Here is an 11,530-nt window from a genome sequence, read left to right on the forward strand (position 1 = left end):
GGACTCCCTCCTGGGAGGGATACAGGATCCCAACAACGAGGTTCGCGGGGCCCCTTCCTCACGAGACAATTCTCCTGCCTGAAGCGAAGTCTCCCCCCCTGGTGCCGAGGGGAAGACTACTGCCCCACTGGACTCACCTGAGGACGGAAAGGCCTCGTCCACGGGAGAAGGAGAGAGTACTCGTGCAGGAGAAGGGACCTTCGCGACCGACCTCTTGAGAACCAACTTCGCCCTGGGGGGAAGTCACCACGAAGTCCACTCCTCTCTTTCTCTTCAGCGTAGGAGAGACAGCCGCTGGTTTGTTACCCTGGCCGGCGAGTGCTGGTTTCATAACCCTCACTAACGCCCGTGCCAGCGGACCAAACCAAGTCTGCTGCTCCAAGGACACAGAGTCCGAAATCCTCGCTAAGGTGAAAGGGATCGGACGATCCTTTGGAGTGGACACGACGGTACCTGCCTGAAAAGAAGGTGGGGAAGAATGCTGTACTGACCTGTCTTCGTCCTGCACTACCAACCTGTGCTTGGATGGAGGTGATCCCGAGTGCCGTCTAGGAGCACGCGTCCCTGCTGCTACCACCAGCTGTGGAATTCGCCGCGAACGATGGTCGCGCGAGGGCGAATGGTTGCGCGAAGGCGAATGGTCGCGCGGGCGAGCGATCGCTCGGGCGCGCAGGCGAGATGGCGGGAGGGTGGGCAGGTAAATGAACACGTGTCCGACGCGACGAACGCAAGCGTTGGCGCGACGGCGAGGGATCGTGCTGCCGCGTAGGTGAGGAAGATCGCTGGCGATGTAGATCCACAGGCGATCGATGACGAGCTGTGGTATGTCGACGCACTGGTGTGCGATGGTGAGCAGCATGCGCAGGTGAATGACCGCGTAATGGTAAGCGATGGCGAGCAGCATGCGCAGGTGAATGATCGCGTGATAGGGTGCGATGGTGATCAGCATCCGCAGGAGGGCGATCGTTCAGGGTTGTGCGATGAGCAGCAGCATGCGTAAGCGGGCGATCATGCAGGGTCGTGCGATGGCGAGCAGCATGCGCAGGAGGGCGATCGTGCAATGGCGAGCAGCATTTGCAGGCGGGCGATCGCGCGATGGCGAGCTAGAAGCTGGCGAACCATGTTCCTTCAGGAGCGTTGGCGAACGTCGGCGCGCTAGTTGTCGCTGTTGAATAGGCGATACTAAGATCGCCTGTGCGCGCTGGCAAGCAGGTGAACGCTGGCGAGGAGGTAATCGCTGGCGTGTAGGTGATCGCTGGCCAGCTGGTGATCGCTGGCGAGCAGAAGGTCGACGCGTGTCCTGTGAGAGGACAGGTGGCGCGGCGCGTTCACGAGCAGGAACGGGAAGATCGCTGGTGCGTTGGCGAACATGTGTTTCTGCCACACGCGCAGCACGATGTTGCGTAGCCACAGGACCAGGCGGATGGTGAGCAGGGAGTTCAGCAGGAACTAAAGGGTGGTCAGAGACCGCAGGGCGATGGTCCTCAAATGAGCGCTGACGCTCGGAAGAGAGCTGACGAGCAGGAGAGCGCTGGTGAGGGGGGCGAACATCAGGAGAGAGCCGACGAGCAGGAGAGTCTTGGCGAGCAGGAGATCGTCGACGAGCAGGAGAGCGCTGGCGAGCAGGAGATCGCTGGCGAGCAGGTGAGCGCTGGCGAGCAGGAGAGCGCTGGCGAGCAGGAGAGCGCTGGCGAGCAGGAGAGCGCTTGTGCGCTAGCACTGCTCGCGTAAGGGAAGAATCCCTTAGCCCCGAAGGGACCGTTGCCTGTCGGGTGACGAGTTCTCCAGATGGCGAAGATCCGGCAGGAGTTGGTGAGCGGTCTGCAGAGAGGTTCAAGGAGGGCGGAGCAGTCGGTTGAGGCTGACGAGGAGAGTCCCCCCCGGAGGACGAAGACCCAAAAAGGCGCCTCTTAGTCCCCCTGTAAGGGGAAGGGAGGCCCTTGTGGCGTAGAGGGCGGTGAGCCTTACGGCGGAGGCGGCCTCGGGGGAGATCGTCGGGACCATCGGTCCTCTAAAGGGGAGTCTCCGTCAAAACACTTCCCTCAGAAGGAAGCTGGGCAGCAGACGAGACCGAAGGCCTCACTTCCCCCTTCGAAGGATGTACGGAAGGAGGAGGAGAGCCTTGAGCACCATCACCAGCAACAGCACCTGCGGCGGAAGGCCCACCCACGTCGGAGGCCTCTGTCACCACGACGTCGACAATAGACAGAGGGTCTACCTCTGCTACCACCGGCGACTGTTTAACAGCGGCCCCCAACGAGACAAGGTCAATAAGAGCGACCCTGGAGGGCAAGCCCTTAAGCCCCAGGGACGACCAAATCTGTAAAAGATCATCATTGGATAAGGCATTATTATCAATAACCTCCCCCGGAGGAGGAGGGGGAACCGCCTCGCTATGGGAGGCGACGCCCTCTCCCCCCACCGAAGGTAGGGAAACAGAACAAGGGCCTGCGCTCCCACTCGGACGACTCTCCTTAGGAGGCGGACGAGGGGGAGCTTCGGAGGAGGTTTGGGCGGCGGAAGAAGAGTCCCGAGAACCTTCCTCCTTCAAGGCTAACCCCGGAGGAGAACGGTCTCTCTTGGACTTCTTCTTACGCCGACGGCCAAACCTCTCCCTGCACTCACGGCACATGTTATCCTGGTTGCACCGTCGGCCCCGACATTGAGGCCAGAGGGTGTGTGGATCCGTATTAACGTCAGACATGAAAGTCCCACAAGGACGGCCGGCAACTCCAGGGCATGTACGCATAGTAAAGAAAATAACTGAAGGTCAACTTCCAACCAATCACACACGCTGAAAAGAAAAAGCAGAAAATTAAAGGCTGTCACGAAGGCGATGAGCAGACACGTCTGATCACCGCCGAGCCAAAAGTGAAGTGAAGCAAGTCACCGGTTTGTGGAGGGGGGAGGGGTAGCAAGCTACCCTTCCCCACCCCCCGCTAACTAGCGCGGGGGTAATTAACCCTCGTTAAAAACTATTGGCTCGTCATTTCAGCTGCGCTAAAAGTAAACCTTTTGTAAATAGCGTGGTTTGTATTTCGGTTACGGAACAAATTATTATTAGTGTACTTGCTTTTAGGTTGGATAGTATTATGGATTGTGTGCTTGATTTGGCATGGATAAGGTAACTATTTTTTCCGAAACGAGATATATCTCCCGGTGCAATAGTTCCTACTTTTTTCTGAATTGATTTGCTTATTTTGAAATAATTCCCTGTAACCTCTTTAGATTCAGCTATAAGCCACATTGGTGGTTTCGGCTTTCTCTGGGAAGGCATAACTAGATTAGAGTCTTCTTCCAACCAGTCGGCAGGCCTATATACATCTAAATCCTTTGGTACCTCATCGCAGAGAGAAGCCATGACATTCAAGTTATTAATTTTAATAATGTTCATGTCACTTATTGCTTTAAATGCTTCATCTTGACTACTGTAAGATATACACGAATCCCATTTTTCATCTTCAAGTTTCATTCTTATTTCTTTTATACATCCATAGCAATCAAATGCTTTATATAGATTACCATAGTTTGTCTCTATTAGAATTTGGGTAATATCACAAATTTTTAAGTAATTTGTATTTTTCCTAACAGTACTTACCTCGAACTACTTTCTTAGGAGTATCTGGGATCTCCTCCCAACCGACCAGAGTTTTGTGTAGTCTACCCTATACCCATTTTCTATGAGGGGTAACCTCAGGCGGAGTGATACGCGCCCTAAGGCTAACCCTGGGTCAGAGAGCATGCTTGCTCAGGTCTCGACCTCCAGTAAGTTCTCTGGTCGCGTCGCGATATCATCTCGCCGCTCTCCTTAATCCCACTGTGACTCTTTGAGTCCCCGACCCCTTTGACATCAACAGTGCCAGGGGAGAGTCAACTTATCCTGGGGATGGGGGTCCATTGCTTGAAGAATCCATAAGACAGAGTTGAGATTAGAAAGGAGATGAATATGATTTACCTGCTCGAGAATACTAAGGCATCACACGTCAGAAAGGAAATTTGCACTCTCCACTATCGGCACAATGAGAGTATACTTCCCATATGATCCACTCCATACCCTACCCGAAGGATAGTACCAAAACAGATATAGAGGTACAGGTGTAAGCTGAACCAACCTGTTAGGACTGAGACCAAGATACTATGGAATCATCCTCCCCATATCTGAATTAACTGGCTTTCGGCCAAAAGCTGAGAGTCCTACCCCAAGTATTGGATCCCCCTGGATTCCGAAGACCCAACACTTGAGAATAGTTCGACCAAAAAGGTCCAAACCATTTTCAGGATGGCTGATATCATCCAATACTCTCACATATAGCTTTGAATGCAAATACCTCTCAACCGTGACACCACCTCCCATTCACCGAAGCAGGCAGCAATATAGCTCACTTCGGGATGGTCTAGACTTGGGGCGTTATTCCGGAGGAACAATCTCTATGGATTGAGGCCTGAAAGGTCAAAGGAAGATCTCCCGGGGTGAGGCTATATCCCTGCTCAACCGCAGCTGGCACCAATCGTACACGCGTGGAAGGGCCAGGAGAGGGGGAGAGATGGACCTCGCAGACATCAAGGGCATCAGCTGCCAAAGCAACAGGCGAAGAGTTTCTCCGTGCCCCACACTGAAGGAGCTAAAGTAGAGCTTCCTTGGAATGGGGAGCAGATACCCCCGGGGACGTCCAAACCTGCAGTACATCTGAAAGGAAGAAAGGTTTCCCGGCGGCTGGAGGTGAAGGTGCTCCTCCAGGGGAAGCAACATCCACCCCCAGTAACCCAAGGTTGCCAGGGAGTTATTGGTCTTCACTTCTAATCCACTGCCCTTTGGAGAAGGCAAGCAAAGAGCTTTGGAGAGAGATCCAGGAGTGCAAGAAGAAACCCGAGGTCACTTTGCCCCTGAGGAGGACCCTGGAGGAGAGAGATCTCTCTTGGCCTTCTTCTTGCGACGCCCAAATTTCTCCCACTGGGAGGCAGGCCACTTCCTACACTCTTCCCAGGGTGAACCCTGCTCCCAACAACTCTCCCTGCAGGTCGGGCACAGCGAATGGGGGTCAGTAACCGCCAACGACATGAGGGTGCCGCACGAGCACCCTTCGCGACCAGGGCAGGTACGCATGCTAGCGTCAAAGAAGGAAGTCACACCTGAAAAGAGGAAAAGGAATTGTATAAAGCATTTAGTCTGCCCAAGCCTTAAGGAGGAGAGAATGGATAGAAATGGTCTCTAAAATCCAAAAGAAAAAGTTATGTAGTTCACCGATGACTGAGTAGATATAGGTAGCTGAGTAACCCCCAGCCACCTCCTACCCTTCCTGCTATAGCAGTCAGTTAGGGTTGCCACCTCGCATTAAAAGTCTAATGGCTAACCTTCCAGCTTCACTGAAAGATAATCCCTTTAAATAATGTAAGTTTATTAATGAAAGAACTATTGGACCATGTGGCCATAAACTTGGACTGGGGAAGTCATTCAGAACGATGGTGCAACTGGCAAAAAACCCTACTGTTGCACCAGGAAGTAAAAGTTACAAACTTGGGCAGAACGAGCAAAGAAGGAAATGTGAAATGGAGGTAATGTAAAAGGCTAATAAACTGCTGTAACTATGGGTCAAAGGGACACTGCAAACATTCTTAAGATATTCTTAGCAATGTCACCAGAAACAGTTTATTTCACGAATGTGTCAAGGGAATCACAAATATCTTTATCTCGCATAACAATAAATATCAATTAACATATTAAAAATATCAAAGATATGGCTATTTGCAAAATCAATGAATCAAATTCATCTGATAGTCTTAACAATATATCTACTGTGGAGAGTGATGACAATTAGTGGAAGTAAAATTTGAAATGTGTAGATTGAATGTTGCATGTACCAAATATACATCCATCAATACATTAATGTTATCTAATTACCCAATCTTTATCATAATTTGTCAGGTGTTTAACAACAAAATTTTGCCTCATATCAGTAAAAATAATCTAAAATTTTGTCAAAATGAACTAGTAAACAAAATTTAAAGTTCAAAGTCGGGTATCATTATGTGGAGGTTTTCCTACATATTTTTAAAAAATTCTGAGAAATAATTTGATAATCAACCATGAATCATTATTAAGACTTTCTTGGAAAATTATATGATAAAAAATTTACTCTGATTAATATATGATACATTAATTTCAAGCAAAAATGGAAATCACTATAAGAAATGGGCGAGTGCCGACTCCTTCGTCGTTTTTCTCTGTATGACTAATAGGGACTGGGACATAACTTACGTATTGATTGATTAAAACGTGATCACCATTTCATAAGTCTGATGGTGGGTTACTGCTCATGCATTGTTTGCATTTGCTTTTGGCAGCTTTCTTTTTAGGTATGATGCAATCATCACCTGGCTTTTTCAACTAATAAAGAACTTCCAAATATTTCTGCACAAATTCCCAAATGTTGGTTTACACGAGCCATTTTTTCCAAACGCCTCAGTTGCAGCATGACTGCAGTCATAAGAAGACGTCCACCATAAAGGAGCTCAATCTACTTTTAATTTAATGTAAATTCATCTATTTCGGTAATAGATTATATTGTAAATGGTGTTAGTCAAGTATATATCTATAGTTGTTCATCTGAAAGTAAAAAATTTCATTGCAATAATGACCCACATAATTGGTGTGTGTAGCTCATTCATGAATTGCTTCCCAGAACAGAGGAGCAGTGAGCTTATGTTTATTTGCAAGCGAGACGAGTTATGGCAGAGCCAAAAAAAAAAAAAAAACCCTATGAGGGACGTGATCTAGATTATAGGTAATTATGATAATTCAATATTAAAGCAAACAATGTGCGCAGTACATCCATGTACCGCGTGCCAGAACAGGGGAAGTGAAGCAAGCCATGGAAAAGCAAAAACCATCTGAGGCTCGTGATATGAATCAAAGGTAATTACGATATACAGTACCGTATTTCCTGTGTCATAAGATGCTACAAGTGGTAAGACACACCCTTAAATTAAGTTTTTGGAAAAAATAAATTGAGGATTTTACAAACTATCCAAGCAGCAATTCCTAATCTGTGATAGGCCTATTTGTTAGGCACAGAAATTTTTCATAATTTGGTTATATTATGAAATGTTTAAGTTAATATTAATTAGTTACATGCTGGTTATACCAATTTTATTACATTTACATGTAAGGAACCTCTAAACCAGTCGTATTTGCCACCACAACTACATTTAGTGTTTCGTCACGATGTTTCAAGTGTTGTTTACATGAACGCAGTGTTGCCAAATGTTCTTAATCAACTTTTGGTCAGGAGGTAAAATTCCAATAATATTTCCCAAATTCCTCATGTAGCCTACTCATTTCCACACAAATAGTTATTGAACAAAGAAGTCTCTAAAAATTCCTCTAGGTGGAATATTTTGCTAATGTATGGGACTCTAGGTCTAGATATTTTTCTTCTAACTTGGTAACTCTGCACTCAACTAACAGTGAGATGTTTTTTACCAAGGTCTTATTCAACAACTGTCTGTTTGTACTATTATGGAACTCGGGCAACAATATTGTTATCAAAATATTGCTTTATCACAAAATATTAACAAAATATGAGAAAACAGATAAATACTGCATAAACAACTAATATGGCACAGAATCGTCTGCTAGTTGGAATGTTTGTTTGTAAAAAGGGGTTGGCAAGTCATCAGTTGATCATCAAAAAAAACAAATAACTTGCTATAGTACTTCATTAAACAAAGTGATATTTTAAAATATATTTATTTATTACATATGAATGATAATTGTAGGTATATTTTATGTCTGGTGAGTGTGAGTGCTTGTATGTCATTAGCTGGGTGTTTGAGGGCTGTCAAACTGCCTTATACATCTTAGTGGTAAGACACAGGATTATTTTAGGGGGCCTTTTTCTGGGAAAAATTAACCTACGGGCCGACCAAGGGGAAGGCTCGTGCCAACAAGAAGAGTTGGCTATAATACTCTACGAACGAACGAACGAACGATGGGAAAAAGGTACATCTTATGACACGGGAAATACGATACTTATTTCCTGTCACTTACATGAACCATAAATTTTACCAACTGGTTATATTGTGTTCAAGATGTATTTCTGACAATGATTATTGCTGCAAATCACCCGTTTAGGTGTTTCCCCACCCAAAACCCCGGTTCCCCACTGAGATCCCCAATAATTGTTATCATAAAGGGAGGTTGGGTTAGTTAGGAAAACTCATCAAAAGATGAAATTGATAAAACACAGGATAGCAAGTAGGAAAAACACATGGTTCGTGCATTTGGCTAGGAATTATCATACCATATATTTACCTTCACTCATATTTAAGTGCATATCATATGTAGCCAAAGAGCAATACTCAACAGAGTACTTTTAAAATAACATTCATGAATAAGTATTGTCTCAATGGTACTTGGGTAGCTTTATAGTAGCCCTTCACAAGTTAGAGCGAGTATGAATACCTGTACAAAATAATGTATTGAAGTATAAAGGAGCATTAATATATATTACAGGATACCATTCAAATGACACAAACCTAGGCCTAATGTGGCGTGACAACCCAAAGCAGCTTTTGAGGACTTCGTCCATGATGAACAGAGGGGGAACCCTCAGCACTGTATCTAACATACTAAGCGCTTGTGCCCTTAAAGACATTGTGAACAGTTGATTATTCGAGAATTACACAGAAAATTTCCACATGGGACGTTAGGGTTTTATTGTAATTATGGTATTAAACAACACAGGGATGGGACACTACTTGTTTGTTTACAATTTGCACCGGAAAGTGGTGCATGATGACGACGACCTTCTTCACGGTATAACATCCATCTAAAATTGATTTTAAAGGATCATATCTTAGGTCAGCATTCTGTAATCTATTTTTACTATAGTGGCTGAACCATTGTTTGTTATAGTGGCCAACTTTTTTTGCATTATTGCTGAAATGAATTATATTCTAATAAAAACTTCTTTTTCCAACACTATCAGATGGAGGTTGTTGTCAGTAGCGTCTATAAAGTGCAACACTGTGATCGTCTGAAGCTGTTACCCAGAACTCTAACGATCATTGTGACTCGACATATTCGGAAAGATTAATGACACAGACATTTTAGAAAACTTTCAAGACTATTACATAAAATTTCCTATAACAAGGCACCTTTAATTACACCCCAAAGCGATCCGCCCGCGCAAGTCACTCTACATTTTATCACTGCCCCTCCCTGAAGTTTCCTATAAAGTGGCTTGATCATAAACTTAGTTGCCTTACTCATTCCAGAGACAACATTCAACTGAATAAAGATAGCCTAGCTTTAGAAGCTAAAATAATAAGGAAACATTAACCAGTCGATCAAATACAAACAAATTTATATGTAAGAACACACACACACACACACATATATATATATATATATATGTATATATATACATACATATATATATATATATATACAGTATATATATATATATATACAGTATATATATATATATATTCAATGATAATCTGCGAACACTGAATGTCATGCTTCCGTGATTAGTCCTGAGTTGCTGTCAACTTGTCAGCAGTCACCCCTCCTTTGCATACTATATACGTATGATATGTTGTTTGGCCTAAAAACAAGTTTGCTACATGTATAGATGGCGTTACTCTCTTTTCTTCACTGTAGACCCGTGATTGCTGAATCTCTTAACAGAGATCTACCTAATATTAATGCATGGTACAAAATGTGAAGAATGAAGATGAACCCTAGTAAAACTCAAAATATGATTTTAAGTAGGCCAAGAACAGTGGCTCGTCGCCATCCAGATCTTATCATTGGCAGTGTTTTTATTGTATACAGATCATTTAAGATACTAAGTATGTTTATTTATTGCAAGCTTACTTTTGAGAAACACACCTTGCCTGTTTCTTATTTAAACGGGCAAGTGCAGTGGTAACGTGTTTGCCTAGCATTTGTATGGCAGCAGATCGATCCCAGCCCGAGACCGTGAATTTAAGCAGTCTTCTGGGGAGGCCAGTGCTATGGTTAGGAACCATAGTGGGGGGTGTTAGGCTTGCCGAGCTGACGTTCTGGTGAGCAACTGTTCTCATGAAACTGAAATCAGACACCTTTATCTTTTAGATTGTAACTTATTAATTATCTTAATATATTCTACAATCTTCCTTTTTCCATTATTTCTCATATATATATATATATATATATATGATTTATCCGTTATTTTTCTATTCCTTTTCCGCACTGGGCTGCTCTCCCTGTTAGGAACCATTGGGCTTGTAGCATCTTAATTTTCTAACTAGAGTTGTATCATGGCTAGTAATTATGATAAACTCGAAAGTGTGATGTCACAGATTCCACCATTAAGATTTTCGAAACATGACCAACTCTTTCCCAGATTTTCACATTAGAAACCAAGTATAATTGCAATACGGGAAACCAAGTGAGAGTTTAATAGATTTTTAATAAAAAAAAAAAAAAAGATTACTTTACAATCACCACCTGCAGACTTTTTACAAGAAAAAGTTGTTTATTGGAGAAAGTCAATGAAGTTTTCCACGTAATATCTGTTACAATTGAATCCATAAAAGAGCTTACATCTAATTCTATGATAAAGGAACCGAGAAATAAACATGTCTCATAATTGAGATGGAAGTCCAAGTACTCTGGAAAACAGAAGAGGGTAGAGAGTTCCAGCGCGGCTACCGGAGTACAGGTTCCACCCACAGTCGGAAATGAGCGGTATGGAGAGTTGAAATTACATGACCAACAAAGTTCATAACTTCATGTAGCGTCCTTGGTCTGCTGTACACAACGAGTACGATGAAGTAGGTGCAGTATATATTATATAAATCCCTTTTCTTCAAATTTTGAAGGAATTTAATCATATTGAATAAACGCACAGCTTCCAGTGAGCATAGTTCCGGAAATAATTCTAAACGTTAATCTCCAACTTTAACCACTGAAATAGATTTTGCTTGAGCACATCACCTAACTCTAAGACATCTTAGCATCTTTCTTTGTACCAGTTAGCTAACATTAGTCGAAACATTTAGTTATTCCTATCAAAGTCAATGCAATACGAACATGACCTGTCACAAAAGTGTCAGATGATCACAATCATACAAGGCATTACGTAGCTAATACTGGTGGCAAAATGGAGGTCACACAACCACGAACGTGCAAGACTTAAATTTTGAAGCCAATATTGGATACTTAGAGTCAAGTTTGACTGTTGAAAGTTTAAAGTTGTGGGAAACACTTATCTTGTGACACCTCATCTTAGATGGTTCCTTCGAGGGAGGTGAAAGTGAGAGAACTAGTCGAGTAAATTAGTTTTCAAAAGAAATGACATTTGATGATTGACTTACTTCCAATCTCTTTGCCAGCTGCCAGTCTTAACTTTCCTCGTATCTTGCTACTTTCCTTTCCCTCCCCCCCTCTCTCTCTCTCTCTCTCTCTCTCTCTCTCTCTCTCTCTCTCTCCTATGGGTGCTGCATTATCTACTCGACCAATGAAAGATTGAAAGGTGCAAAT

General features: G+C 44.0%; 1 protein-coding gene across 2 annotated transcripts in view; it reads right to left on the reverse strand.

The window, feature by feature from the left end:
• The window catches only part of LOC137653613 (protein TRC8 homolog), a 77,933-nt gene extending 68,782 nt beyond the window's left edge, over positions 1-9,151 (reverse strand). Inside the window, exon 1 of one of the 2 annotated variants that reach the window (XM_068387167.1) lies at positions 8,770-9,151. Coding sequence is in view for 1 of the 2 variants with exons in the window: in XM_068387166.1 (XP_068243267.1) it covers positions 8,536-8,654 (119 nt within the window). In the remaining variant the exon portion in view is untranslated. Of the gene's footprint in view, positions 1-8,535 lie in introns of both variants that reach the window. The other variant, XM_068387166.1, reaches the window with a different exon arrangement.
• Positions 9,152-11,530: the final 2,379 nt, after the last annotated feature.

Source organism: Palaemon carinicauda, chromosome 14 (genome assembly GCF_036898095.1).
Source record: "Palaemon carinicauda isolate YSFRI2023 chromosome 14, ASM3689809v2, whole genome shotgun sequence".
In the NCBI taxonomy this organism is placed as follows: Eukaryota; Metazoa; Arthropoda; class Malacostraca; order Decapoda; family Palaemonidae; genus Palaemon; species Palaemon carinicauda.